General features: G+C 34.6%; 1 protein-coding gene across 1 annotated transcript in view; it reads left to right on the top strand.

Moving 5' to 3' along the window:
* TTC27 (tetratricopeptide repeat domain 27) overlaps positions 1-18205 on the top strand; it is a 157442-nt gene that overhangs the window by 18764 nt on the left and 120473 nt on the right. The window contains exons 5-8 of the mRNA XM_049830890.1: positions 2878-2980; positions 8080-8244; positions 12208-12344; positions 17377-17489. Of these exons, the coding sequence (XP_049686847.1) occupies positions 2878-2980; positions 8080-8244; positions 12208-12344; positions 17377-17489 (518 nt within the window). The remainder of the gene's footprint in view (positions 1-2877; positions 2981-8079; positions 8245-12207; positions 12345-17376; positions 17490-18205) is intronic.

The following is an 18205-nucleotide window of genomic DNA, read 5'->3' as shown; positions in this document are numbered from 1 at the left end:
ATGACTGCCAGCTACTCATTCATTGGTTCTCTCATTCTTTTCTTCATACCTCACTGAATCTGTATAACTTCCATTTCATTTTCTGTAGCTCTGAGGTTTTTCCCTCTAAGAAACAGTTCAGACGAAGTGATTATAATTAAACACAAGTATCTTTTTTTCTTAAAGATAAGCTATTTTCTCACTGTTTTCCCTAAAAGAGAAGAAAGATGCTTTCATTTCCTGGAAAAATTAGAAAATTTAATAGGAAGCAACTTTTTTAAGTCACGTATTTTGTGACATTAGTTAGGGGGGGTGGGGGGAATATGCCTTATAATGCAGCATACATATATTATGTCCTTTTTAACAAGCTTTGGGATACTGTTAACCATTACTGTATGAATTGTAAGCCATGAGTTCTAGATGCCAAGGAAGTCCTCTCTTTTTTTGTCATTGTCCTCTACCTCTTCTGCAGGTGTCCATGTGGAAGGCTGTTGTGCTTGTTACATTAAAAACAAGAAGATATAATTAACCTCCTCTTGAGAGGGTTTTTGTCACTACCTCCTTTGTAGTTCAGGAGCAGGCTGGTTGGTAGCAGGACTCTCTGGAGCTGGGGGACTTTTAACAGCAGCAACTTCTCCTTATTGCATTCCAGTTGAACAGAATTTGGCTGGAGATCAAAATGCCACATGGTCCCTCTTTATGCTTGGCTGACAACATCCATTCCCAGCTGGGTCTTTGTATGAGTGATGAATTAAACTGTGTGGGAGATGTTGGCTGTAGTGCATTTCTGGAAGCCAAGTTCTTCCATCATTTTCCCTGTTATTCACAGATGAGTGCTGTGGAATTTCAGCAATTGGGTCAGTTAGGGAGGCAGTGAATGTACCTGGTATAGGGAGTTCCCTTGCTGCCTCCCCTCAGACTGACATAATGGGGGGCCGCCTTCTCCCAGTGGAGGTTCCAATATTTGTGGCTACATCAAGTTTGGATAGTAGTTCAAAGGCAACAACTGGTAAAAACTACTTTCATCAACAGGTCAATGTAGCAATTAAAGCTTGCCGTTCTTTTTCTCTTGTTTCAGCTTGATTCAAAGGAAGTCTCTTAATATTTTTGCTTGTTTAAGATTAGTGCAAATAAATTTAAAATAGGGTAAAATACTCCGAAATATATTATCTAAAGCATTAATAAAGTCCTGTTTTATTTAAAACAGGAAGATGAAATGCTTAAAAACCATCCAAAAATTCTTAACTTGCCTCCCAAAAAACTAACATTGCTGATAGAATATTGCACAGAGCTCAGCTAAATTACCTGAAACTTTATAAATAGGTTCTCTCTGATTCTAACATTTCTGAGTGGCAAGCATCAGGCCTCAGGAAATTGCATCATTAAGCTGGATACTTGGTTGTGTGGGAAGATGAATACCTCATTATATAAAGCTAAACTGAAGTAATTTGAAATTTCTTATTTGAATTGCCTTTTGATTTCTAAGTAAGTGGTGAAATGTTGGGATTTCACCTTCTTCACAAAGTCTGTTGTTTGTATGCTTTTACTCTGTTCAGCTTGATATCAAAAGTCATCTTTCATTGCTTTTTGAAATAGATGCTATTATTCTTTTTGATAGTTCCTTTCTAGGAACGTTACAGTTAACTACATGTGATTGGTTTAGATATTTATGCTTGAATAATGTACAGCCCTTGGGTCAGTCTGATGTAAGCATACCTGTATAAAAAGTTCAGAAGATAGGTGCCTCTCAGAAGCAATCAAACACCTGTTTCATAGAAAATGATTGGCGTGCTAACAGTAGCAGAATAACTAGAAATCATTAGAGCCTGCGTAGAGGTATGCCCTATGTTCAGAGATTATAATCTTAAGTATAATTTTGAGAAGAGAATATTATATTATCGGTTAGCTTTTCCATGCATTTTATGTCCTTGGCTTGTCTACGTAAATCAACTTATGGAGACAGTTGTTAACCTTCTAACAAATTCCTGAGTCTTTTATTTGGCAATACACTGAGTCTAAACATATGTTCTATTTCTATATCTACTAGGCCTAGTGTCAGTCTCTGCATCAATTTCTACCTGGTGCAGCTAGAGAGGGGTAAGATATGCTGTGGACCTTTTGTGTACCCAGCTTTCTAAAATCAGGTATGTCAACTGTGATTCAGCTCTGCTATAGAATGATTACTTAGATCAGTAAGGTATTTACCCGTCTGAAATTCCATGTACAAGCATTAATACTTTCAGTTGTGATTGCAAGGTGTTCTCATGAGCAGTTCTGGCCCTCTTCTTTCTACCTCCCGGTCTCCTTTTTACCCACTCTTGAAGAAATAAAAAAAGGTTAAACAGAACTGGGAAAAATGCATAGAAGGGCAACACCAGATGATTGGGCTTGGAGATATTACTGAAGAGTGAGATCATGGCTGTCTATTAAAATCATGAATGTGACACCAAAAGATAAGTAGGAAACAGCTTTTTTTTTCTCTTCTTTTTCTGTTACAAGAATTAGGAGGAGTGAAATCCAAGTAGCAAGTGGCTACTCCAAAATAAGCACACAGAAGTACTTCTTTTATCTTGTTTTCTCAGAGTTTCATGCCAGATTGTGGTTGTAAAGATTTGCAGGGTTCAAAGAGCAGCTAGAGAAATTAACAGAGGAAAAGCCCATCAAACTCTAAGAGCACTGTAGAGCTGCTTGAATATGTTCTTCTCTCTGCTAGGTTACTGCTCACTTTTTATATAAACAGCTATTTTGGATGGTTTTATACTTTTTTAGAAATTGGAATCAAATAGATTACAAAATCTTATTTTAAAGCCACTTAGCGTATTTATTTTTTTTTTTATTATTTTTTCCAAAAAGGATCTGTACTTGTTATTAACTTGAAGTATCTGTATTTTCTTTCAGACCTTGTCTTGGTGGACTCTAAGATGTGTGAATATTCACCAGCAGTTGTTAGAGGAGAGATCACCTGAGCTATTTAGTCTTGCCCAGACCTGCATAAAACAAGGTATGTTTCTAATTACTCGGTTTCATCAGCTGTAAGACATCATGGGGGAGGGGAATTTGTAGGCACAACTCTTGCAACATGATGCTTATCAGATGCTTATGTAACTATGGAGAGTAGAGAGGCAACAGAATTCACTTAAATTGACATGGACTTATATGGCACATAGTATTTTCTGGCCTCTAAGATGAAAATGGGAATGTGTGATTGTAGACAAAGGTTTTCTTCCCCCGTGCTTAGCACTGTTAACATATCACAAGCTCACTTGAAGCCATTCTATACAGTTTTAATTCCTTATTTAACTGAGCTCATTTGGGTTTGAAAAGGAAATGTCCTTGTTTTTCTGTATCTTTGTGGGGAAGATAAAGTTCTTTTTTCCTGTTTTCCCTATACCCATCTAAGTTTTGAAATTTGTTACCTCTCTGCATTATATGTAGAGAAAATAGACAATGTTAAAACTGAATTATATAATATATATATATATATATGGATGTTTACAAAAGCATAACGTAGAAAGTTAAAAAGTCAAATGTAATTATATCACTTGGGTTTTCTTCTAAGAGGAATAAACTCTTACATAAACCGTTAATATCATTTGCTACAGCAACGGATAAAGCTGGAAAAACGAGGCAAGCTTTTATGTACATTTGCCCCTCACCAGTTAGTTAGCTAAAGATTCTTCATTTAAGTTCAAACCTGAAATTTCCAACCACTTACATTTAAGAAATTTTCTGTTGCATTTAGATGAGATGAGTTGTCATGTATGTTTTATTTTGACGAAGAGGCAATTGTAAATTCCAAAGTTTCACATCTTCCCTCTCTTACCACACCTTAATGGAGCTTTTTTGATCGGAACCATATGTAGGTTCAGGCCATGCAAATTATATGTAAAATATGAAGTGAGTTTTGGTCCTTGAAGAACTTCCAAATAGGCAACAAAGATGTTAGCACAGTAATGAAACTGAGCAGAGGATTTTATTGGGTCCTCTGCAGTGAAGAAGCAACTGACTTAATGCTCTCACTGGATGCTGAGAGGACTGGAGTGGAAGTGATTTGTTGCAGTTGATGTAAACTAAGATTTTGGGTGGTTTTTATACTTTATTAGAGAATTTTGAAGAATTTATAGAGTTATGTTGCACAGGTATGGGAATCTTAAGATTAAATTCTACTTATTCTTTAGTCTGTAACTTTAAAATTTCTAGCTCTTGTAAAGTTGGAAGTGTTGCTGATTTGATGCAATATTAAAGTAATTGACAGGTGTAATTGAGCACATCATGATAAATTTGTTGGCATGTTAATTTATAGGCTAAGGACTGGGAATGGGTGTTGGACTTTAACAGGTGTGAAAAAATGAAATCTAAGTTGCATTTTTAATTTCTAAATTTAATTATAGCAAACTGAGTTTTACTTTAAAAATGGATGTTGTCAGTGTAGTGGGTTTAGTTTTAAAAGTTTAGCCTTTTTAAATGCTTGTATTGAAAATAAAAATTCCTTAAAATGTGACTTCCCGGATATGTTGTAAAAGCTGATCTCTCACCTACTTCTCCTAGCCACTTTAAAAACAGAGTTGCACAGAGGTGGTTAACTGTTCCAGAGAGGGTATTTTGCTTAGTTTGATGGTTAGGGGTAAGCTTTTTGCGACAAAATTGTTGTTGCTTAGTTTTAATATAGTAAGGCTTTGAATATTTGTGTGTTAGGTTGTACAGTACTTCTAGATTGTATATTTTCTAAATATTTGCCTAAAAATATCTATACATTTTGTATTATGAAATAAGTGGTGCTAGTGTATTCCATTCTGATAAGGAAGGTTAAGGAGATATGTTTGTAATATTTTTTTTAAAAAAAGCTTAGAAACTGTAAATAGTCGTCTTGTCATTTCTAGGTAATTTTTTTGTTGTTCTGAGTATATGTTCCATAGATGCCCAGCATCAAAGATATTTGGATGCCAGGGGTTTTGCAGTTCTATTTGACTACTGCAACTCTTGTTTGACAGAATAGTTTCATTATGTTAACTTCAGAGAATGCAGAGCACATGAAAACACTTTTGGGTTCTGTTAAGAAGGTAAAATTTGTAATAGAGAAATTTGTAGCACATTTATGTGACTCTTACTTTTTCTTCTTGGAAATACCTAAAAACTTGGAACAAAACTGAAAGAGACATAATCGTAAAATTAATTAAAATTCATTTACTAGATGATACTGGGTAGACATACAGTAGTTTGTACAGCCCTGATCTGTGTAGAGGATGCTGCTGCATATGCACAGATACTATATAAGTGCTAAGATGTCTGTTTTCAGTGACCTGTTTTGAAACTCCTGGATATGGTTTTCAGAGAGGGTGATGTAAAGTACACTTGAATCTGTAGTGAGTTTTTCCAGGCAGGTTTTGCTGCCTGCTGCCTCTAACAGTTTATTTACTTTCTAATTAAAGCCATCTGGTATTTCAAACAAGTACCCTCGTATTCCATAAAATAAATACTTAATAAACCTTTTAAATAGTCTTTGATTAGGGCTTGAAAAACCCACTTGCTTTTTCTGTATCAACTTGACTAGAAAACTTTGTCTTAGTTACTAGAGAAAAAGATATTCAAATTCAAGAGAAATGATCATTTCTATTTGAAATATATTGTTCTCAAGTGTAAGGTCAACATCATTACCTGAACAGAAGACAGCTGCAGTGATTTCCTGCTGTTCTGAAGCAGCTGTTGTGCAAAACCAACAGGGCTCAGGGCCATTTCCCATCCATTTGGTCCTGTGCCAAACGTGGTATGGGATGCCAGAAGGGTGTCTTAAGGAAGACTGGGACATGGGTGCTTCTGTGCACCTAAATCAATACTAATAATGATGTGAAGCTTTCCACAAAGGTCCTTGAAGTCTCAAATGCCTAAACTTCCCAAGTTTTGTGATTAGCACTGGAAGTAAATGATATTTAGATAGGTAGTAGTAAGATAATTTCTTGATGTATCACTTTAGTTTATTATAGCAGTATATATAGGATTCTAGCACAAGTAGTTTTATATTCAGATCATTGAAACTTGTTAGTTATGGAAAAAACAAGAAGTAATGTATGATTATAGACTATAACTTGGATTTTTCTTTGTAATTGAATCAGAATCGTTCAGTTGGAAAGTTGCATTTTTTTGCGGTTTCTACATGTGTACCTGCACATTCAGTATCTCATAAGCTTTGTTGCACTGACAATGGCCCTTTCAGGATTTAGTGGCTCAAGCCATGCTAAAGAGTCAATGCAAATCTGTTTGCATTTGTATAAAACTCTTAGTGAATTTTTGAGTGCTTTTAATAATACCTCATAGAAAAAAATAATTACATTTTTTCCTTGTGTAAATATTATTTTTGTCCTTTGGGAAAACATCAGAGTGGCACTGTATATGTATAGAGTGTGAAGAGCAGGTAAAGATGGCAGATGTCCCAAATCATTTACTGAAATTGTTCTTTGTAAAGAGTTGGGTTTTTTTAAAAAAAGCTTTTGTTAGATAGACAAATTTTTTTAATCGTCCTGTGGGCATTAGTCTCTTTCTTTTTTTAAAAAGAGAATGTGTTTAATGATAAATATGGACAAAAGCATTCAAACCTCAGATCGTTTCTTAATGAAGAGTGGACATTACTTAAACGTGAGGTTAACATTCAGCTAACTTTCTCAGTTTTGAAATGATATGTTTGAAATGGGCTTTGTGTTAAAAGCAGTGATTAAATTGAACAGACTTTGTTTTTAAATAGTTGTAGTCTCTCTAGGGTTTGTTCTTTTAAGGATTAAGTTGTAATCTGCTGCATTCTCTATCCTACTTCAATTGAAAACCATTGGAGTAATATTTTTAAATTACCAGTTTGCTTTCATTAAACAAAATATCTAAATTCAGACTTTGAAAAAAAGTTGCTAACCAGGCTTTAACCATGCAAATTCTTATTTTCTGAATTAAAAAAGAATGTTATACTTGCTTCTTTTCTAGCTGTGTAAAAATGTTGAGACTTAGCAGCTCTCTCTACTAATTGAAAGATTTTGAGGATTAACAAGTACTAAAAAAAAAAAAAAAAAGAAAAGAAAAAGAAAAAGCCTAGGAGGTTTAAACAATAAATCTGTTCAGGCTAGAGTTGACTGCCAATGTCTAAATTCAGAAGTCATAGAAAAAATGTTTAAAAAATCCTTGATGATACTAGTTTTTCATATAGTAAGACTTTTTACTGATCTTAATAGAGCGTGTTTGAAAAATTAAACATTCATTAAGTAACATAGCATCTGTGTTAATCTTGGGTACTGGTCTTTTTAGGTACTGTGATGCTGTGAGTTTTGAAAGAATTCTATTATGTAAATACCTTCTGGTAAAATAAAGGCCAAAGCAAAAAAAGTTTCCATCTAAACATAATTCACAGGAATTGATTTCAACTTAATGGTCTGTATTTTACTATGCAAGAATATTCTTTTGTCATTTACTGTATTTTGATAGGTAGAATTTAAATATAAGAAATACAAATGCTTCTATGCTGGATGAAAAAGTATCAAGTCTTCTTTCCTAAAGATTTCAGTTTTATTTACAAAGGTATTTTGTCCTGTTCAGATGAAGAGCATGATCATTATCACTCAGCGAAACAGTAATTATTTAAAAAAAAAAACAACAAAAAAAAAAACCACACACAAACAAACGAAAACCCCTAAAGAATCCTAAATCCCCATTCAGTGCTCAGTCTGCTGGTGAAGCTTTTTCTCATTTGAAACTTGCTACTTGAGGATATTACCTCAGTATCCTGTATTCTGAGTTCCTACGTTCTTTAGCAGGTCCAAGACAGTTAATAGTTGTTTAATTCCTGCAAGAACAATATATCCCAATTCAGCTTTGCTGTAAAATATAAGAAAAAACTAAACTTTTGTTTATTCTAGTAGTAATCCTTTGATACAAAACTTGAAAAATACTTTAAGTAGTGCATATCTTTTATACACTGACTGTGGATTTTACATGTGTGGAGATGTGAAGAACAACAGGTCTGCTTTAAGCATAACTCTTTCTCTCCTGGTGTTTTAAATGTATTTTAAAAATGTCATTCTCCTGGACTGCATCCTGATAGCTTTTCTTTTTCTTAATTTGCAGTGACAGAAGCAGAAACTTTGTTCACAGGTGGTGAAAGCTGGCACTTAGCAGTTCAGTTCCATCTTGAGTCTGCCTATACATTTTTGTATTACTATGAGTATAAAAAAGCTAAACAATGTTTCAGTGCAGCTAAAGACATAACAAAATTGCAGATTAATCTGACAGGTAAGTTTTGCTTGTACAGTCTATGAAGATGGTTGGTTGGACCAAGCTAACCTACGATTTGTTGGGGGTTTGTTACGTACTGAAGTAAAAGAACTATATTTTGAACGATCTTTACTTTTAACTGGTAGGACTTACTTGTCTTCTAAGAATTAGCATTGCTTAGGAAAGGGAAGAGAAATATACCATCTGGTTATAGTATCATCCCTAATATGTGGGTCTGAGCATGTGTAGTATTATGATTCATCCTTCTCGTGTTTCATATAAAATTCTAGGTCTAGTTGTCTGTGTTACAGGACTTCTGAAACTAGTTGGTGTCATGATGAATATTTTTGTTTGTTTGGAGGCACTTATAAAGAAGTCTGCATGATGATTTGATGCAGTTTTTCACCTTTTATGCCTAGATCTACTCCATGTAAATAGCATTTAAAAGCCACTTCCAGGACTGTTATCATTGTAGGAAATAAGTAGAAAAGTCAAATTTCTGATGAACAGAAATATCAAAGCTTCAATCACTATGGAGACTTTATAATCATCCTTTCAGAACCTATTTGGAGTCAGGCAGGTCAGATTGCTGCACTTGTCACTTCATTTAAAATTACATGTATGGGACTGGTCTAGCTGGTCCTGCTAGGTAATCAAATTACATAAAATGCACACTTCTGTGTAAGAACTTCCGGTTGTGCCTGAGTAGAAATGCAAAAACCTTTATGTAGATGTTTTCTATAGACTTATTAGTGGAAAGGAGTGAGGAACTGAAACTCGCAGCCTCCTTTCCTGTTACACCACTGTATGTCACAAGGCTAGCTGTTCCTTTATATTTATATTGGAGCTGCAGCTACCCCTGCTTATATCCTGAGTCAGTTTAATATTTAAAAGAAAAAAAAAAAAAAAAAAAAAGCCAAAAAAACCCAAACCACAAACAACTTTTGTGGAACTCCATGCTCACTTTTTCAAAGGTTTTAAAGGTTTACTTTGAAAAATCTGTAATGAAAATCTTGTGGCATAATGTTTTTGCACAACTATGAATTGATCGTATTCAGTGGTATCTGCTTAAAACATAGGAGAAATTTCCATATATTTGTTTAAAGAGTTCCATGCGTTTCGGTTGATCCTACCCTTTTTTCTGATGCACAACATACACTGTATTTGTGACAAGTTCCATGTGTGGCATATACTGCAAACTTGATATTATAGGGTGGTTTTGTTTAAAATTAACCTAAATTTTTCTTGTTTTTTATTAAAAGCATCAGTGCCTGTGATAATACTCAAGCTATAAAAATTTAATTAACTAAGAACAAGTAAAATCAAAGTGGCAGGTGGCTACTCACAGATATTACTAAATTTACAGCTATATATTGGGAGTTTTTTCCCTTTAAAGGAGATCTTTAGATTTTGGATTAATAATTTCCTTAAATCTAACCTAGGAAAAACCCTGCTGTTTGGAGGAAAAAAAAAGTTTGGATGCAGTGGAGTTGTGTATATATATATATTTTTTTTTATTTTATTTCTTTACCAAGAGGTTATGCTAGTCCCAGAGGGAGACTGTGATGATATAGTCTCTTAGAAAAATGTTGTGAAACTCCTAAAAGTTCTGTGGTTTATCTCCATAAATCTATTAGAATAGTTACGAAGGATGTCTAACCTGAAGGCAAATGAACTAAACTGAACGTGTGGGAATTATTGGCATTCTAGACAAATTCATTTGACATGCATGTTTTGGCTAAATGGAAGGAATGTTACATCATCAAAAAAGACTTTGCTTTAGTGTAAAAATTCCACCTCTAGCAAAGACATTTTTAAGCCTTTTGGAAGGAATTTCCTTTTTAGGAAGGGATTTTAATAGGTTTTTATTCCTTAATGGTTGTAATCCTTACTAGTTGAACATTTTATGACAGCATGGAAACTTATGCTGTTCTTAAAGAGAGAATTTAGAACCAATATTTTCCAAACTTATTTTAGAAATGTGTGAATAAATCATACTTGTTTTGGGTTGTATCCTTTTTTAAGTCCCATTAATCCAGGTCTGTGCTATATTCATCATTTATTAAAAAGCATCCTTATATCCCTCACAATGAGTCACAACCATCAATAACTCCACAAAAAAATTTCCAGTAAAAGACTGTGGTCCTTCTTACATATAAATTTACTAAAATGAAGGTTAGAAATCCAAAATAAACTTAGAAGATTAATAATGCTGTACTCTAAGATCTGCATATTGTCTGCTTATTGTTTTCATGCCCAGTAATGCATCCCTGGGAACTTATAATATGGAACAGAAAGTAAAGTCTCTGTGTAGATTCCATCTCTTTTTGTGATGATTTATGGTGGTATAAAGCAAGCAAACTTTTCCCCCAGCTTAAACACATATGATATATATTTTCCAAATAAAAATTATTGTTTTGTCCCTGTAATAGCAAGGAATTCTTTGCTTTAAAAAATGGGGTAGGGGTGTGCATCTCAGAGCATTAAAAAAATCAGTTTCTGGGTGGTGGCAAGTAAATTTATCAGTAACCAGCATAGCTTTGCAAATGTTTTATTCAGCTGTTTAAGCAGTAAGGCATAATAGGAAGTGAATTACAGCATAATGGTTTTCAAGCATTATTAAAATTGAGAATTGAGTGCTACTGTGTAAAATTAGTATACCTCATTATCCAGTATCTGCATGTCTCTCTTCTCTGCAGTGTGCCTTGTGATTTTAAGGTGGTATTTTTAGAACCTTTTTCATTTTTTTCATAAACTCTTAACACAGGCCTTTCCCATTAAAAGGGATGATTGGCAGAAAAGGAGAAATCAGTTTAATTTCTGGTTTCCCTACTGCTCTTTTTCCACCTCCAGGAAGAAAAGGGGGTGAGTGCTATTTCAGTGCCTGTGCCAGGTGATTATTACTGACAGTGGCCTCATCCTCACACCTTTGTCACATGAGCAGCCAGTCATCTTTACCTCAAAGACTTTTATGTCCTGCAAAATGTTCAAAATGATAATGAAATTAACAACTTGATCTTAACTGGTTCTGCAAAAGCAGCAGTGGAGCAGCATTCAGTCCTCTGTTTCTGTTATTTGACTTTCACATTTCACATTATCTGAGCATTGTATCATACTAAAACTAAGTAAGCAAACTTCCAGATTTTATAGAGTAATTTTTAGCTCCATTTTGACTCTGGTTAGGATTGTGTTATTTGAAGTTACTGTCCTGAAATTGTTCTATGATTTCTGATTGCAGCTTGCAAACAGGTTGCTAACAGAGGAAGAACAGACATGTTTTTCTTTTCAGTTTGGTATAAATGTCAATTGCCACGCTGAAAACTAGTAAAAGTTGTCTGAGGGTCGAATAAAGAACCGAAGAAACAACACAGGAATTTCACATTGTGCATTCTCAATATTGATTAATTCAGTGGTCAGCCTTTATTGGTTTGCTGTTTCACACTCTCTCATGTTACTTTTACAGTATCTTATGTGTTGTATTATGGTAATGTCATGTCTGTGATCCCTCTTCATAGACCTAAGTCTTCAAATGAAGATCTGAAATATTTAAAATGATGGCCTGTAAGATATTACGGGTTTTTCATTTGCCTAAATGTCTCCATGTTGTCATTAACTTTTAGCAGGCAAATAGAACAGTTGTTTGTGGTTTATTGCTAGGAAATAAGTAGGGAACTGATGAAACTTGATGACTATGAGTTTTCAAGAGGGGTTATGGGGAATTTACTGAAAAGTGGCTTTGCAAGACCTATCTGGCTGCGTTTGTATGTTTGTAATATATATTTCTTTTGCATGTCATAGCTAGCAGTAAGAATGCATATAGTTTGCTGCAAACAGATCGAGCACAGTGAAACAACTGCTAAATTTTGTAGGTTAATTCTCAATGTGTTTCTGTTTTGCTTTTTTGTGAGTAACTTTCTAGTATATGATGGAATTACTGGGTTTTAGTGTTCATTAATATAAACTTATATTAATTTTTTATAGGTGCTTTGGGGAAGAGAACACGATTTCAGGAAAAATATGTTGCACAGCTTATTTTGGATGTCCAAAGAACAGATGAATTCCTCCTTCCTCACAATGAACTAAGTCCAGCTCCAACACCTCTAGAAAACTTAACAATGGTATGTGTTTGACAAAAACTGGTTTAATTTCTTGAAATGAAAATGTTCTGAACCTGTTCTTGGGTGTCTGCAAGGGAAAAGCATGTGGTGCCTAGGAGAAACTTATGATTTCTGAAAGATTTTTGGAAAAGATGTGGGGCAGTTGTTTGCCTAATATTAAAGAACATGGGGTAAACCAACATATGACTGTCTGCAAGACAGATGTGGCTACTCAACTAAAAGCTGTTTGCAAATGTGATCTACAGTTTATGTATTAATTTCTAGTGCCTTAAGAATGATGAAGTTAGGAGAACAGGTGAGACAGATTTCAAAATATTCTGCAAGGCATCACAGAAGTGCACAAACATGTTTAGTAACAGTGTGAAGATAGGAAATTGGTCTAGGTATTCCTACTGACATGAATTATGTGACTTGACCCTACTGGTCCTAAGGGTGTGCATGATGAATTCCATTATAAATTGTTCGACAACCACTGAATTGTTTCAGGATGGCATTTTGCCTTCATGAGGAGAAGTTCTGGTTGGTATTTAAAGTTATTTCAACTTCCTAAAGAAGCCAGAAATAAATTGAGACATTATGGTCCAAGATTTATCCTTAAAGTTGGAGAGCCTTTATCAATAAAGGTTATGCCTTGATAGACTTCCAGGTGAAGCAGGGATCTTAAGCAAAAGAATTTGACAATACTTCTCTATTTCTAAATTGAACCACAAATATCTTAGGAGACTATCCTAGCTTTTTTTGTTTGTCCATTACTATGTCATTAGTGTTGTATTTGATTTGATGAAAAGAGATTGACTGCATACATGTCAGAACTTACGATAGAACGATGTATAGCAACCCATTTAAGGATAGTGAGAGCTCAGGGGAGACCACTTGGTGAGCATCAGGCATAGTTGTAGACTTCAAGTACAACTTGCCTAGAAGTAAATTATAGGATGCATTGTTCTCAGAGAGTCCGTAACTGGGATATTGTTTGACTATTTTTTCCAGTTATTTGCAACTTTCTGAAGAATTTGCCTTTGTAGTCTATATCTGATAAGTACTTTAGTTTGGAATAAAATAATGACATCATTTCAGTAAAAAAGGGAACACTGTTTTAGGCTCTGGGTGTAACCTGGAATGAGATACGTTATCCTTGCCAATAAAATACTGTATGCATATGCCCTTTTAGTGAACAGACCCAAAGATACTAAAGTAAGTTTAGCAGAGAGTTTGAGAAAGAAAATTGGCGTGTTTGGAACCTTTAAAAATTAGTCATGCTTATGTTAGCCACACTTTCCTACTAAAATTTTACTGAATGTATCTTGAAAATAATGCCAGAGAAAGTAAGCAGGTCTGCTCTTACTGAAAAGTAAAAATGTGATGCTAGAAAGGACTTGAGAGGTTTTGGCTATAGGGAGGGTGTTGAATTTTGTGGAAGTCTGAGCAACTGTGTCGCGTAAATCTGTCATATGTTACTCAGGCTGCCTATTAAGGAAAGTTAGCCATTCTGTTCCAACAGTCCACTTCTGGGGAAAAAAAAATATTAAAAATCAGAACCTTTTATTTCTGCATTTTGTGTGTGTCAGAAATTCTAGAAAATAGTATTAATAGAACCATGTGCTGCTTTGAGGAAAACCTGGAGTATTTGAAGTTCAGATATTTTATTAACATCACGTGTGAGCGTTCTGTCACAGATATTAGACCAGGCTTGACTAAGTAGACTCTCCAGTTCATGTTTGTGTTGAATTACCAGTTAAAGGTTTGAGCGTTTTCCCCCTTTTCTAGCATGTCTTTAATGTAGTACTAAAATACAACCTATGTAATTTGTCAGTCTTAACTTAATATTGAGTCCTAGTGTTTCTTTTGCCAGGTCTTGTCTCAGATTTGACAGACTTGAGTGTATTTTGAAGTTCTTTTAGCTAAAATTGGAATTAATGCTATTCATCTGCCAAAAACTACCAACAACATCATTGCATCTCTGTCTAAGTTTAGGACAGATGCTTGGTGTATCTTGTATACTTTTAAAAGACTATTCATGGCAAATGCATAGAAGCTAAGTCTTGAGAGGTGCTGAGAATCTCCACAGAATTAATGTATGCGTATAGAAAGCTAAAAGGCCTGTGATCATGCTGTGATCACACCTCCCAAGTGTTCTGATTTTACATCTGCCATTCACAGATAAAGGAAAATACTCTATTTGTCTAAAGATAGGAATTGTCCTGGATGAGTGGAAAATTTCTTAAGAGAACTGTACTCTGCCAGTATGTATAAAGGTCAAGTTGAGACTGGTCACCCCTAATTTTCATCTCCTTTTTTGGAGTGCTTATTTGTATGGTCTTAAAGTTTTCCCCCTATTATTGTTCAGTAAGAAGACTGAACATGTTATTTTGCAATTAAGCAGTCAGTAATTTAATTCCATTAAAAATACAACCAATATAGCAATGTGACCAATTGTTGGACTGGTACCTGCGCTGATTTCTTGTCAAGCGCTTCCTGCTTCCCTCTGGTGCTGAGCAATTATGTTATCTGTTATCTCAAATGGCACTAGAAGGAAAACTATTTGCATTTCAAAATAAATATTTGAGATTGTAAATTCAAAGTTTTGCTCACAGGTCAGTTTCTGTGACCTGTCATCTAAGGCTTGAGGTGATGCATAAGGACTCTTGATATGAAGTAGTTTTTTAAAATAGTTTGATTAGTTTTAAAAAATTCAGAGCTGTTTTTGTTTTGGGAATGAGGAATTTCTTTTAAAACTCTAGCGTACACTTGCAGTGCAGTTCAGTTGATCAATATTCATGGTGAAGTTAAAGCAATCAGTACTGTTTATAGAGACTAGATTTTAAAGATTATGTAGACCAGAAGCTGGAAATTTTTAACTAATTGCCTTATAAATTAAATTTTAATTTATGTTACATCTAATGAAGTGGTATCATTATACTAGCATAGTGCTGTGTTCTAAAATCATTTTCATCTGGAAGTGGTAGATAATCCTTATATATGCTAATGTAGTAAGAGAAGAAAATGATGGTATTAAATCTGCCTTCAAGAGTGGGAATATCTTCATTATCCCCTTAAATAAAATAAACTTATTTTCTTCACATTGTCTGTCAAATCACAGTTTAGTTTCATTTATATAGTGATAAAATACTGTCAATGAATGAAGATAACCCACTTCAAAGCATTCCTGTTCACTTTTTGTTCTTCTGTGGACCCTCATGTTGACCTTGCCAATATTCACTGAAAACAGCTATTACTAGGACATAGAAAAGAAACAAATAGGAAGTTCAAAAACTACTAATATAAATCCATTTTCTGTTTTTAATAGATTATAAAAAATACTATTGGTAGCTAAAACCCAGTAGTACAAGAATTAGTTTTAAGGACTGGGTTTTTTTTGTTGGTTTGGGGTTTTTTCAAGGGAAGGAGAAATAGCATTACAGCTACCTCCTCCTTGCTTGCAGCAAAAGGAATCTTTTGTTGTTTGCAAACAAATGCAAATTCTATAAACATAGTAATTTATACTTTTCAGCCACAGATTATATTACTTTCTTCTTTAAGTTAAATGACAGACAATGAACTTCAGGTAGCATGCTTGTTTGTAAAAGTTAAACTGAATACTCCTTAAACAATTTGTTCCAGAGGAAATTTGATGGAAAGTCACAAGTACTTCTCCAGCACCAAACCGTTCAGAATACCCCTTCTTGCCTTTACCAGGTGTCCTCATTTCTGCTGGGATAGAGTTAATTTTCTTTCTAGTAGCTGGTATAGTGTTATGTCTTGGATTTAGTATGAGAATAATGTTGGTAACATGCTGATGTTTTCAGTTGTAGCCAAGTAATGTTTATACTAAGTCAAGGATTTTTCAGCTTCTCATGCTCAGCCAGCAAGAAGGCTGGAGGGTCACAAGAATTTGGGAGGGGACAAGGCCAGGATAGCTAACCCAAACTGGCCAAAGGGATATAGTCCATACCATGTTGACGTCATGTCTAGTATATAAACTGGGGGGAGTTGGCCTGGGGAGGTGGATCGCTGCTCAGGAACTAACTGAGCATCAGTCAGCAGGTGGTGAGCATTTGCATTGGGAATCACTTGTATTGTATATTCTAATGCTTTTATTATTATTATTGTCATTTTATTATTGTTATTCTTATCACTTTTAGTTTCTTCCTTTCTGTTCTACTAAACTGTTCTTATCTCAACCCATGGGTTTTACTTTTTTTCCCCTGATTCTCTTCCCTCATCCCACTGGGTATGGGGGAAGTGAGCAAGTGGCTGCATGGTGCTTAGCTGCTGGCTGGGTTTAAACCACAATACCAGGACAAAGTATCTGGAGTTGCTGCCTCAGTGGGTTTTTATCAATCTGTTTCATTAATTCGTACAACTCCTTTAAAAAAACCAAAAAAACCCAAAAAACCCAAAACAACAACAAAAAAAAAAAAAAGAAAAGGAAAGAAAGAAAGGAAAAAAAAAAAAAAACAAGAAAAAAAAGAGGAGGACCAGTTCCCTGTATAAGGAATTTAACTGTACTGGCAGAAGGCATCTTTCCTTAGTTGCACTTTGCTGATATCCATAAAGAAATCTATACATTCCTAGAGGTCCATGGTCCCTAGCCTGAAAACCTGCATGTTAGGAAGGCATTTAAAACTAATCTGTTTTAGCTTGTCTGTGTGTGTGTGTGTGTGTATGTATATATATATATATATATGAAATAGAGGAGGAAATTGTTGATAATACTATGAGCAACAATTTTAGAAGGAAAATCCCCTTCAGCCCTTATTTATGTAGAAAATCAATATTCAGGTAACCTTAAAGTTGCTCTGAATGCTCTTCCTCCTGCATGACAACCAGTATACTTGCAGCAAAAGTAGTATGGATGATGATTCCTGCTGGCTTAGTCAGTTATTCTATCATAATCATGGTAAATTACTTTCCATTGTGTTGTTTGTATTATCCTTTTTCAAGCAAGTCTATATCTTTTCATACTTTGAAGGCATAAATTTCTCTGCAACTGTTTCTATCTATTTTAAAATATTTTTTTCTTCTCCAACAGAATTATGATTTAAATGATGATACACTGCTTAATGAGATGGAATTAGCAGATGCTGATCAGTACCAGGTGCCTGATTTGTGTGCCGAAGAGCTTGCTGTAATCCTTGGAATATGGTAAGTTAGTTCATAGTTACTTAAAAATAATACTGCATGAATCATTGTGATAATGAAATAATGAAGTGGTGAGTTGATGGGTCTTTTTTTCCTTCCTTAAATAGCCTGGCTAAAATGCTAAAAGATTTGCATTATACATGGATGGCATTTTCAGTTACCTCAGAGTGAACATTAGTGTCCAGTTCAGAATTTCAGCAATGTTTCATTAATTGCTATATTGTTCTTTTATCCTGGAAGATCTTCTTGTTTTTTGTGTTTCAGATTAATCATGTTTCAAATGTCAGGTGGCATTAACTACCCTACAGTGATAACACCGGTAAATTTTGAAAACATATTTCAGAGTCTGCAATGGTCAGCTTCTTATGCGGATCAACCATGTCTTTCAAGCAAAAAGCTGTCCTGCTGTTCAGTGCAATGGGAATACTTGTATAAATTCACAGTGTCCATTGCTATTTATAAGCTATAGTAAAAAGTCCATGTGGTTTTGCACCTAAGTTTTTTTTCCTTTTCCTGGCTTTCAGAAATTATGTGCTACATGGGTGTTAGAAAAGGCAAAGAAGAGCAAAAAGCAGCTTGAGATTTGAGGATCATAAGCTGGCTGCTAATGAATAGCCTCATTTTCTAATAGAGAAATACTTTTTCTGTGACATAGTGTCATTTAGCAAATGATAGTTGTCGTGGTTTCAGCCCAGCTGGTAGCAAAGGACCATGCAGCC

Source organism: Accipiter gentilis, chromosome 28, assembly GCF_929443795.1.
Source record: "Accipiter gentilis chromosome 28, bAccGen1.1, whole genome shotgun sequence".
Classification (NCBI taxonomy): Eukaryota; Metazoa; Chordata; class Aves; order Accipitriformes; family Accipitridae; genus Astur; species Astur gentilis.
Note: the sequence above shows the minus strand (reverse complement) of the source record. Positions and strands in the feature narration are given on the sequence as shown.